At 46.2% G+C, this 12719-nt stretch overlaps 1 protein-coding gene across 3 annotated transcripts in view; it reads right to left on the reverse strand.

Annotated features, from left to right (window-relative positions):
* Positions 1-12719, reverse strand: part of CRACR2A (calcium release activated channel regulator 2A) — a 147121-nt gene that overhangs the window by 26706 nt on the left and 107696 nt on the right. For all 3 annotated transcript variants that reach the window (XM_066368601.1, XM_066368603.1, XM_066368602.1), the window contains 3 exons: positions 10575-10646; positions 6521-6566; positions 4176-4282 (listed from right to left, as the gene is read on the reverse strand). In XM_066368601.1, coding sequence (XP_066224698.1) covers positions 4176-4282; positions 6521-6566; positions 10575-10646 — 225 coding nt within the window. The remainder of the gene's footprint in view (positions 1-4175; positions 4283-6520; positions 6567-10574; positions 10647-12719) is intronic.

The raw sequence follows: 12719 nt of genomic DNA on the forward strand, positions 1-12719 counted from the left end.
ACACCCAGGCACACACGCACACACAAGGACTGGAGAAGAAAGCGGAACAGGGACCAAGTGGTAACATGACAAGGTCAAAGGAAGAAGAGGGCAGGCAAAGGGCTCAGCATGCACAGAACAGAGAGAGGAGCCCCTTCCTCTTCCCTCTACTTACAATATTTATCACTCCTAAGGACCACCTGGAGTAGAAAGGAAAAAAATGCATGTCTCACTGTTCTGAAGTTGTTATTCTGAAAGGTATATTAAGTACACTGTTTGCTCACAAAAGATGGTGACTTAATTTGGGTTCTTTGATATAAAACAAAGGCTCTGTAGCAATTCAAGGACCTTTCCACTTTTTTATGAAATCACAGTTTATTTTTAATTTTATTTAGACAGTTAATTTTAATGGGGTGACATTGGTCAACTAGAGTTCATAGATTTAGAGAAAACATCTCCAGATCATTTTGACATTCGATTATGTTGCATACCCATCACCCAAAGTCAACTCGTCCTCCGTCATCTTTTATTTAGTTTTCTTTATGCCCCCTCCAACTCACCCCCTCCCTCTCCTCCCTTCCCCTCCCTCTGGTAACCACCACACTCTTGTCCATGTCCCTGAGTCTCATTTTTGTGTCTCACCTATGTATGGAATCATACAGTTCTTAGTTATTTCTGATTTACTTATTTCACTCAGTATAATGTTATCAAGATCCATCCATGTTGTTGTAAATGATCCTATGTCATCATTTCTTATGGCTGAGTAGAATTCATAGTATATATGTACCACATCTTCTTTATCCAATCATGTATTGACGGGCTTTTTGGTTGTTTCCATGTCTTGACCACTGTGAACAATGCTGTGATAAACATGGGGTTGTATGTGTCTTTACGTACCAATGATTTGAGTTTTGGGGGTATATACCAGTAGAGGGATTGCTGGGTCTTATGGTAGTTCTATTTTTAATTTTTTGAGGAACCACTATACTTTCTTCCATAATGGTTGTACTACTTTACATTCCCACCAACAGTGAATGAGGGTTCCTTTTTCTCCACAGCCTCTCCAACACTTGTTATTACCTGTCTTGATAACAGCTAATCTAACAGGTGTGAGGTGGTATCTCATTATAGTTTTGATTTGCATTTCTCTAATAGCTAAGGAAGATGAGCATTTTTTCGTATGTCTATTGGCCATTTGTATTTCTTCTTGGGAGAACTGTCCATGTCTTCACCCCATTTTTTATTGGATTGTTTGCTTGTTTGTTGTTGAGTTTTGTGAGTTCTTTGTATATTTTGGATATTAAGCCCTTAACTGAGCTGTTGTTTGAAAATATCATCTCCCATTTAATTGGTCATCTGTTTGTTTTGTGGTCAGTTTCTATTGCTGTGCAGAAGCTTCTTAGTCTGATGTAGTCCCATTCATTTAGTATCTATGTAATTTATTGTTTCAGACCTTATATTTAGGTCTTTGATCCATTTTGAATTAATTTTTGTGTAAGGAGACAAACTATAGTCAAGTTTCATTCTTTTGCATGTGGCTTTCCGAATTTCCCAGCACCATTTGTTGAAGAGGATTTCTTTTCTCCATTGTGTGTTTTGGCTCCTTTATTAAAGATGATTTAACCATATATATGTGGTTTTATTTCTGGGATCTCTATTCTGTTTCATTGGTCTGTGTGTCTATTTTTCTGCCAATACCATGCTGTTTTGATTATTGTGGCTCTATAGTATAATTTGAAGTCAGGTATTGTAATGTCCCTAGCTTCGTTTTTTTTCCTTAGGATTACTTTGGCTATTCAGGGATTTTATGGTTCCATATAAAACTGATAATTTTTTGTTCCATTTCTTTAAAAAATGACATTGGAATTTTGATGAGAATTGCATTAAATTTGTATATTTCTTTGGGTAATATGACCATTTAACTATGTTTATTCTTCCTATCCAAGAACAAGGAATATTTTTCCATTTCATTGAAAATCACAGTTTTTAATAGAAGCTGACAGTCTTCTTTCCAACACATTTCTTTCATACTTTAACAAGCCTGCTCTCTATAAGGTTTTGAACATATTTAGTACTTCCATCCACTCTTACTCTGCTTACACACACAAGAGTGCATGTGTGTGCCCATGTGAGCAAGTGTGGCCACACAGCATGTTTTTTCAAAGGCCTTATATCCCGAAAAGAAGTGGCCACTGAAATGGTCCTAAAGTGGAGCATTTCTTTTTTCTTTTATATTTTTAATTTTTATTTTTATATCTATCTATCTATCATCTATCTATATCTATATATATTTTTTATTTTTTTTACAGAGACAGAGAGAGAGTCAGAGAGAGGGATAGACAGGGACAGACAGACAGGAATGGAGAGAGATGAGAAGCATCAATCATCAGTTTTTCGCTGTGACACCTTAGTTGTTCATTGATTACTTTCTCATATGTGCCTTGACCATGGGGCTACAGCAGACCAAGTAACCCCTTGCTTGAACCAGCGACTTTGGGTCCAAGCTGGTGAGCTTTGCTCAAGCCAGATGAGCCCGTGCTCAAGCTAGCGACCTCAGGGTCTTGAACCTGGGTCCTCCACATCCCAGTCTGACGCTCTATCCACTGCGCCACTGCCTGGTCAGGCTCTTTTATTTATTTTTTGGTGTGTGTGTATGTGTGACAGAGACAGAGAGAGGGACAGATAGAAACAGACAGACAGGAAAGGAAAGAGATGAGAAGCATCAATCCTTTGTTGTAGCACCTTAGTTGTTCATTGATTGCTTTCTCATGTGCCCTTGACCGGGGTCTACAGCAGACCGAGTGACCCCTTGCTCAAGCCAGCGATCTTGGGCTCAAGCTGGTGAGCCTGCACTCAAGCTGGCGACATCAGGGTTTTGATCCTGGGTCCTCCATGTTCCAGTCTGATGCTCTATCCACTGTGCCACCACCTGGTCAGGCGAAGCATTTCTTGAAAAGTCTTTTTATTTGGGAAATTCTCAAGCACTACTGACATTCTGTAATACTTTCAGCTTAGCATGACTGACCTCATTTTTGGTTTTCTGCCAAATGCTGTGTGCCAGAAGCTGAGAGCAATCCCCTCTGTCAGAGTCTAGTGGAATTCAGGGTTCATAAGTTGCTGCTTACTTGGTCATTGTCTATTTCCTCTAGAGATAGGGTCTATTTTGTGTATCATTATATACACAGCACGTAGCACAGTATCTTGCATATAATAGGCACTTGATAATAGATAATAATGGCAGGATTCATGTCTAATTTATCTCTAAAATCTTTACAGAATTCAATCTCTATACAAAGCAGGCAATCGGTAAATGCTTATTGGATGAATCAATCAATAAATATATTCAGTTCTGAGGAACTAACATGCCAACTATTATTGCACAAATTTAGCTCCCAAATTGTATCTCACTGTTCAGCTACTTAAAAGACTTGACTCATCAGTGGACTGACATCCCAGAGTCACCTCCCTCTGCCTCACTGTTTATCTCATGCTTGCTGTCCTCTGTGTCTCCTTGAAGAGCACTCTGTCTCCCCAGATCTAATAGGAAGGGATCTGGCTGCCTCTACCTCTCTGTGACCATCAGTGTGGATAGAGCACGTGCCAATAAGAAGAGGAAGACTGGTTGGTCTCTTTGAATGAGCAACAAGCCCCTCCTTTGGAGACTCAATCATGTGTTGTACAAAAGGAACAAAATATGTCATCATTGAGTTAATTAAATATGAATCATTGAAAAGAATCCTATTCTTGACTGTAAAGGGTTTGAGTATTGGAGATTCCATATGACACTTCAATTGCCCATCAGAACTGAAACAGTCATGTCCCTGAAAAACCAAGTGCATCAATCTGCTCACGCCATGCCCTCCATCTCTCTCCCTGACCTGTCTTGCGCTCTCTCCTCTGCTGGTCCATAGCATTTCCTCGGTCCCTCTCTGCAGGCACACTCGGGGGCAAGACACACAGAAGAGACAAAGGGTTATCTTAGGGGCTCACTTTGCACAGTGCTCTTCCCACTTTGATGTCAGAACAGGCAGGGATATGTCTTCCAGGATTCAAGGGGAGTGAGCACAGCTGACCCCAGGTTTCTCCACCAGGGCCACTTCTCGAGGGCCAGTCTGCAGGCAGCCTGGGCGCAGGGCCTGCTTTGTGAGTACAATACCGACAAACAGGCAATGAATGGACAAACAGAGGAGACTTACCTTCTAAGAATCCCTCTGCCATCCATGTATTTGCCTATCACAGAGCCGGATCTCTGTTTCCAGCTTGCTTTGGAGGCAGCTGTGTTTGCCTTGGCTGCCTTGTCTTTCTGTAGAAACACAAAAGGCCCTCAGATCCAAGCTTCCTGGTTTGCCCCAATGTTTGAGCAGGAAGGGCTCAACTTTCCCACAAGTAGGTCAGGCTCTAAGCAAACTCTGGTCTCCCTGCTAGCACTCACCTGCTCTTCCCTTGCCATCATCTTGCCCCAGAATTCCTCCACTTCCTTTCTAATGATCTAATTAAATGAACCAACACACAGTTGAGAGCCTGGGGTCTACAGTATTGTCCTTCACAGGGACACTGGTAATTTGCAAGAGGACAAGCAAGAAGAGATAAATGTGGAACGCATGGGAACAATGTTTATGGACAGAAAAGGCTCTGAGTCTCTTTAAATCATACTCTCCTATGTGGCTCCACTTCCTTTTATTCCCAAAGCCTCAGAGTTAAGAAAGAGAGCAGCTGTCCAGAGAACCAATGAACTTAGTGACCAGTCCACAGCAACAAAGCTAGCACAGGGTATTTCAAACCTTTGGTGGACATAGGCTGGGTGTGGACAAATTGTTCACACATCTGTAACAGAGAGCCTGGGTGGGGTGGGGGGCTTACAGCCACCCACTATGCCCATGCTGCCTAGCAGTCCCTAACTGACATCTTCCAGGAGATGAGGGCAGGCAGATCACAGGAAGACTCTCTTTAAGCAGCCGCCCCGCGGTTCCTGATACTCCTCCAGGGGCGGGGCTGGCAGGACTCCCAGGGTCCCTAAAGGAGTGGCTGTAACTGGTTCCAAATTCATCCTTAATTATTATCCAGCATGAACATGACTTCATGCTTCTTTCTTCTACCCCCCCCCCACCTCACCCCGAGGATTCTTATACCCATTTCCTTTCCAAAGCAAAGTGAGGTGGGCAGGTAAGGAATAGAAAGGTCAAGGGATAGGGATGACATTTGGTTGAAAGTTTTAAAATAAGCTCAGTGTTCCTTCTAACAGAATTAGAACTGTTATCATCCTCAAACAAATGTGTGGGCTGATGTCTTGCTCTAACAGTACATACAGGTGGGCAGCAGAGACGTCTGCTGCCAGCCAGTGATGGGAAAGAAATGGTGGAACAAGGCCCCTCAAGGATCTGCACTTATAAACCAGGCACCTCACTCAGGGAAGACCAGCTGCCTCTTACGAACAGCACTGAGGCCGCTGTTCAGCTCAGGGTTCAGTGCAAGACCTCCTCCTTCCAAGAGTTTTTCTCAAAAATCCCTACAATAAGGTGGGCGGAAAGGATAGGAATTCCTTTTCCTAATGTGGTGTCAGAGTCATGGTCCAAGGGGGTGAGTGACGTGCCCAAGGACTCATGAAATTCATGGTGTGATAATTCCGATCATTAAAACTTATATCAACCAGTCCTACCCCCATTTTCCTTTCCTTTAGAGTATCTAAAAATCTACTGCCTAAAAGGAAAACAACTAAGGAAATGTGGGATCCTAGATATTGTTTAATGTAGCCCAAAGGGGAGATTTTTACATAAATATAGAATTTCATGCTATTTGGGAAAGTATGCAAGTGTGGTGCTCAAATATGGAAAAGCAGGGGTCCCAATAGGGTTAAAAAATTGGGCATAAAATCAACTATGTAAACTGTAAAACATGCATTTTGAATTTATTCTGACAGTGTAAAATGCAAATTTTACATCAAGAGATAAAAATTTTAATGAAGAAAAAACAATATTTTGGTTTGAAAGTGATCATGACATTTCAATTGTGCCATCTCATGGGTAGAACTACCATTTCTGTATCCAAGAAATGTGTGACCCTCCCAAATATTATGTTGTGCCAGGAAGGAAGTATGTGACTTCATGGAAAATTAACACACTGTTACCCAGAAGGCCACCCTGCATTTTATTATTTTCAAAAAAGCATATGCCATGTCCTGGTTGGTGGCACAGGCATAGAGTGTCGTCCTGGAGCACTAAAGTCAATGGTTCAGTTGGGGGTCACTGGCTCAAACCCCGGGTCACTGGCTTGATTCTCAGGGCACTAATTCCATCCTAAGGTTACCAATTTGAGCCCCAGTCAAGTCACATATGGGAAGCAATCAATGGCACAACTGAACCATGAACTGATGCTTCTCTCTCTCTCTCTCTCTCTCTCTCTCTCTCCCTCTCCGCCCATACAAAAAGGAGCAACCAGACCCTAAGCCTTAGGACATTCTTGCCCAGTCCCTGGCTCAGGTTCTGGCTGTCACTGGACCACAGTCCTCATCTTTTCCCAGGAGAAGGGGGCACCGGGGACTTACCTGAAAACATATGTCCCTTTCATCCCGAAGGTGCTTGTTCCTTTCCCTGTGATGGAAAAAGGAAATCTATTCAAATATGGAGCTTGTGGTCAACAGAGCTAATAGCAGCCAGTTGGGCGAGCACAGAGGAAGGCTTGGCTGGAAGGCCCGGGAAGCATGTAGAACCTCTTTCCTTAGGGACTGTGGTTAATGGCAGAGAGCAGTCTGTATGTGAATCAGCTCAGAGGGCAGGGGATAGTTAGAAGGGCCCTTCAGACTGTGTACTGTTCTATGCTGTCACAGGGGGTCCCTCCCCTAGAGGGTGACCAGAAGTTCCCGCTGTGCCTGTGAATTGCTCGGGGGTCTGTGCACTCTCTCTGAACCATTCATTCATGCATAAGTCCACTCAATAAGTGTCTCCTGGGCACCCACTAAATGCCAGGAACTATCCTAGCTATCAAGGTTACACCAATGAACAAAAGAAAAAGTTCCTGCCCTCAAAGAATGTGTATTTTAGGCCCTGGCCAGTTGTCTCAGTGGTAGAGCATTGGCCCAGCATGTGGATATCCCAGGTCCAATTCCTGGTCAGGGCACACAGGAGAAATAACCATCTGCTTTTCCTCCCTGCCCCCTCCCTCCTCTCTCTGTTTCTTTCCCCTGCCTCCCCCTTCCCCCTGCCCACAGCCATGGCTTGATTGGTTTGAGCACATTGCCCCAGGCACTGAGGATGGCTCTGTGGAACTTCTGCCTCAGGTGCTAAAAATAGCTCGGTTGCAAGCATGACCCCAGATGGGCAGAGCATCAGCCCCAGACAAGGTTGCCAGGTGGATCCTGATCTGGGCGCATGCGGAAGTCCATCTCTTTTATCTCCCCTCCTCTCACTTGGGGAAAGAAGAAAAAAAGAAGGGAATTTGTACTTTAGTGCAGATATAATTGCTGCTAAGAAAAATAAAGCAGGAACATGAAACACCATGTATCAGAGGGCAGGATAGCATTTCAGTAGGGTAGTCGGGGAGGCCTCACCAAGGAGAGGCCTCTGAGCAGAGACTTAAAGGAAGAGAAAGGAGCTCTTAGGCCTTTGGAGGGCGAGCAGTGCAACTGGAGGGAACTGCAGGGGCAAAGCCTGGGGCTGGGATACTAGCTGTACATGAGGAACAGAATGAAGGGCAGCAGAGTGCTCAGAGGGAGAGCATCAGAGACAAGGTCAGGGATCGGCCGATTTTTACTCCAAGTGAGAGATGGAGCTGTGGGGGGTGGGTGTGGGATGGCAGAGCAGTGGTCTGACCTGCTCAGGTTTTCAAAGGAATCCTGTAGGTGCTGTGCTAACAACAGACTGCTGGGGACAAGGGTGGGGCCCCGAGAAGTGGCCAATATTTTAAGCGATATGTTGGCCAGTGGTTCCACTTTCAGTGGAATAGTGGTAGAAGCCAGAGGGTGAGAAGGTGAGGAAAGAAGTGGAGACAGTGAATATAAGTGCAAACATCCTTTTTAAAAGTTTTGTTGGAAGTGATAACAGAACTGGAAAGTAGCTGGATAGGGAAGGGAGGACAAGTGATGCTCTATAAGAAATGTTATACTGCAATACATTTCCAGGTCTCTCCAAAGTGGAGGGGACAGCCGTGCTCTGACCATCACCATGCTAACATGGTTGTTGGCTGGGCACGAACCGTGGGCAGGCACCCCGCTAAGTGTGCTGCGCTTGGCAGGCTCAGCTCTGAGCCAGGCAGGAGTAATGGCCTCAGTTCCCTGGTCTGCAGCACACACTGGAAACATGCTGGGTTGCTGTGTACCAGCTGAATGCATCTGGTGAGCAGGCAGGCACATAGCAAGAGCCTTCAGAACAAGTTGGGAGGGATGAGGAAGGCTGTTTACAAGCCCTGAGAACGGCAAAAGGGGCATCCCATGACAAAGACCCTCCCTCAGTGCAGGCGGAGGCGTCAGCAGCCTTGCACCTGGGTGAGGACTCGGGAGCCCTAGGCAGCCACCTCTTTATCGGGGAGTTTGCTGTCACTTCATGCTTTGTGTAGCCATCTCCACGCAGATGCTTAAGTATTTAAAGAAATGCTAGACTTGTTACCTGTGTCCACTTTTGTTCACATCACTCCCCTGATGTGACTGCCACTCACATCCATCATCTAATTCTCAAAAGAATCTGTGTGGTGGGCAGGAGAAGAGGAAGACTCTGACTGGTTAAGTCAGCCGTCCACAGTCCGACCAGGCAATGAGGGGCAGTCCTAGGTCTTGACCCAGATTCAGCTGCAAAGTGTGTGTTTCTGACTGAGTGTCCTGCAAGTGCTTCCATTTGCCCCATTTCTTTCACCCGGCCACATTCCGGCCGAGTTCTGATTCCACCACCAATTCCCCTCATGTTCCCACTCTTCTCCCCACCCCACCCCACTTCAACTTCCCTCAACTTCTGTTTCCCCATTGCTCTGGGTCATAAGCTGGTGATTTCACTGAGGAGGAAAAATCTGCTGTGGGGCCTTCTCCTCCTCATCTTGGCTTCCACCAGCTGGCAGAGTTTAAGCCTGGTGACCACGCGGCAGCTGCAGGCATGATTCTGCACAAACGCTGCTCCCCTAGGTTAAAAAGACCTCTAAGTACTTGTTGAGTGCTGCCTTGTCATTCCCCCAGCTCGCTCCTGGTGAATCTGCCCTTTTCTTTTTTCTAAGTACAATAGAAAGAAGAGAAAAAGAAAACACACAAAAACTTGTCCTTGGACATCTTGTTCTCTTCCTTTCACTAACGCCTTCCTAAGAATCAACATCTTCTCCTACTTGGAAGAGAACCTGGCCACCTAAGATCCCCTTTCCTCTCCCCGGCCTTTGGGGCCCCCTTGAGTCATGCATTGAGTGCAGGAAGTCTGAAATAAATGCAGTTTGAAGCACTTTTCACTTTGGTAGGTAGCATCGTGGATGTCAGACACACTGACCTTACCTTGCTTTCAAATAAAAAAGCAAAACAAAAACTTCATAATGTACCTGATTCAAAAACCACTTGCCCTTTTCAAATCAGAATCCAAAGTGCTTCTGCCTCATCCCTGCTCCCCAGGGCGTGCTTGGCGTGCAGTGGGTGCATCACTTAGAAACCTCAGAGGCAAGGCTAAAAATGTCATCCTTCCTCACACAGGTTTGGTGGGATCTGGGCTTCTTTGTTTGCTTTTGGCACATTCTAGGCCAATGAGCTTTGACTTTACAACGAGGTTAGCAGGCTAAGGACACGCCTTTCCCGGTGCTCCATTTTGACTTTCTCAAGCTGACCCGGGAGACTACAGACCATGGCAATAAATCCAGTATCGCAATAAAGCAAGTCACACGGATTGTTTGGTTTCCCAGTGCACATAAAAGTAATGCTTACTCTACACTGTAGTCATTAAGTGTGCAATAGCATGATGTCTAAAAAAATGTACAAACCTTAATTTAAAAAGTACTACATTGCTAAGAAATGTGACACATCATCTGAGCCTTGTGGAAAAATGGCGCCAATAGAGTCGTTGGACGCATGGTTGCTACAAATCTTCAATTTGTAAAAAAAAAAAAAAAGAAGAAGAAGCAATATCTGCAAAGCACAATAAAATGAGGTATGCCTGTGCTCAATCAACAGACATTAAAGGAAGATGGCGGGGTAAAGAGAATCCAACAGGTATGGATTTCAATTCTATCTGCACCAATGAGGAACTGGGTCACTTCTGGTTAGTTATCTCATTTCTCCGACATCAACTTCTTCCTCCATTAATTCCCGTATTGTCAACTGCCCTCCTTTCCTAAGTTTTGTTGATGATGACAGGGATACTAAGGCTGGCACGGAGTCGATGTTCAGTAAATCCTCTTCCACTTGAGCAAGGGCTGTACAAGGTGCTGCGAGAGGAAGGAGGCAGAGCCTCCCCACAGAGGTGTGCACAAACGAACCAAACAGGGTACAACCCAGCTGTCCGAACAATACGCTAAGGACAAGGGAAATGAGGGCACTCTCGGTAGCGATGTTTTTCCAGCACGCAGGCAGGGGACACTCAGACTGGCCCTCCAACCTGAGGGGACTGGGCGGTGCCCTCAGAACACATGCAGTGCTGACCCACCTCAGGAAATCCAGCTGCTTCAGGAGCCCCGACTTCTCCCGCTGCAGACTCTCCGTCACGCGGTACACCTCCCTGAGGAGGCAAAGAGCAGTGATGAGCTGCTTCTGGGGCGCTGAGCGAGGGTAGCAGGTGCCCTGCTGAGGTTGGATGCCCAGGGCCCCTCCGACTGGAACCAGCAGGCAGTGCCTCACGCCGAGGACAGAGGGTTTTATAAAGAATACGTCCTTCCTTGGGAGAGCACCTGCCATGTGCAAGTGCTCACAGCTGTGAACCCAGTTAGTAATCAGTGACACCCTGTTGGGAACATAAAATTATCCCCATTTTATGGACACAGTCCAAGGGGCTCGATAACTCTCCCAGCTTACAGAAACGACCCAGGGTTCTAACTGAGACCTCCTAGCCCCAAACCGGCTCATCCCACACCCACCCACATGCCACCTGCAAACAGGACTCTAGAACTGCACTGTTTTCCCAGGCTCCCAACGGTCCTGCCACCCAGAGCTCAAGCATTCACCCAGAGGGATTAGAAGCAGTCCTCGCCTCCAGTCCCGTTGTGCAGGGTGAGAGTAGGACTGGTATTCCTCCCCCGTCCTCCGCCGGTGCTAGTTTACTTTGTTTCCAGTTCTCAGAGAATCATTTTCCTGATTCATCTTCCCCCCAAATCTCTAATCTGTTCCCAGACATCTGGAACTTCCACTATGGGTCACTCATTTCTTTGATTTAGGATTTTTTTTTTATTTCTAGCTAGAAAGCAGAGATCTAATGCATCAGTTGTGGTCAGTCGTTGATATCATGGTGTGAGCCTGTCAACCATATCAGGAGTTCTGAGGAAGGGAGAGAGAGGCTGAGTTACATGGGGTGGCTGGAGGGCAACTTAGTGAGGCCCGGGTGGGGCGGGGTGGGTGGGGCGGTTCTCTGTCTGGTTTGTTTACATATGTATCCTTCCTGAGGGGCCTGGCATGGGCAGAGGCAACGAGCAGCAGCAGGAAAAAGAACGGAGAGAGGGCAGAAAGAGGGTTGGGCAAGGAAGAAGGAAGGCAGGGATGGAGAGAGGAAGAGAAAAAGAAAGGGAGGAAGGAGGGAGGAAGGGAGGGAGGAAGGGAGGGAGGAAGGGAGGAGGGGAGAAAGGAAGGGAGGGAAGGAGGGAGGGAGGGAGGGAGGAAGGAAGGAAGGAAGGAAGGAAGGAAGGAAGGAAGGAAGGAAGGAAGGAAGGAAGGAAGGAAGGAAGGAAGGAAGGAAGGAAGGAAGGAGTAGTTTAGAGAGGTATTCAACACCACTCAGGGAGGAAAGGGAAGGCAGAACTGAGGGACACTGGAACATAACCCTTGCTTAAAGTCACAGTTTTGCCTCCAGCCTTCCCTCTGTGCTCTGCACCCTGATTCATGCAAAGGGCCCAAAGCTTCACATTCCCAAACCACTGCACAGCGTGTAATGTAGGGAGCATCTTACAGCCTGATAAATCTGTCACTTGCCATAGGCTGTCAGGACACCTGGATTGAGCACATGCTGGGCTGAGCAAGGACAGTCACCCCTCTGCCACCCCATCAATGTCATGATTGAGGTGGTGCAAACAGAACCAGCTCACTGGGTCCCTAAGACTCGCACCCAGCTCAGTGACCTGATTCCTGAAGAGATATCTGTGGTGATTTTTTCTCCCTTTATAGAATAATTATAAAGTCAATTTATGACAATAACAGACTGAATCAAATTCTAAGTTCACCTCAGACAATCCTAATTAAGCAACAAAACTTCTCTGGCTCCTGCAGAGCTACAAATTCCTAACATTTTATTACCAATTATATTTCATTTCAACTTGAGGGAAAACAATGTATTTCCCATTATCCTCACTGGGTCCCCAACCCCCCATCTAGGATTCTGCTCTGATTAGCAGAATCAGAGCTGCCTGTTGGCTGCCTCTGTGCCCAGGGGGCCAAGCTTGCCGGGCTGGCTTTGTGCAACACCTGCCTCCCGCCCCACCCCATCAGCCCGGGTCCTGCCCCGTTCCTGCTTCTCTCTGGGGGCAGCAGGGAGCAGACAGCTTTTCCCTGCTAAGGGGGAGAACTCAATGGAGGTTTCAGGTCTGGGTTCTCACAGGGTGTTTGACTGAAGAGCCAATTCCTAAATAACAAGGTGTCTCAGCCCTTC

This window comes from Saccopteryx leptura, chromosome 2 (assembly GCF_036850995.1).
Source record: "Saccopteryx leptura isolate mSacLep1 chromosome 2, mSacLep1_pri_phased_curated, whole genome shotgun sequence".
NCBI classification, from domain to species: Eukaryota; Metazoa; Chordata; class Mammalia; order Chiroptera; family Emballonuridae; genus Saccopteryx; species Saccopteryx leptura.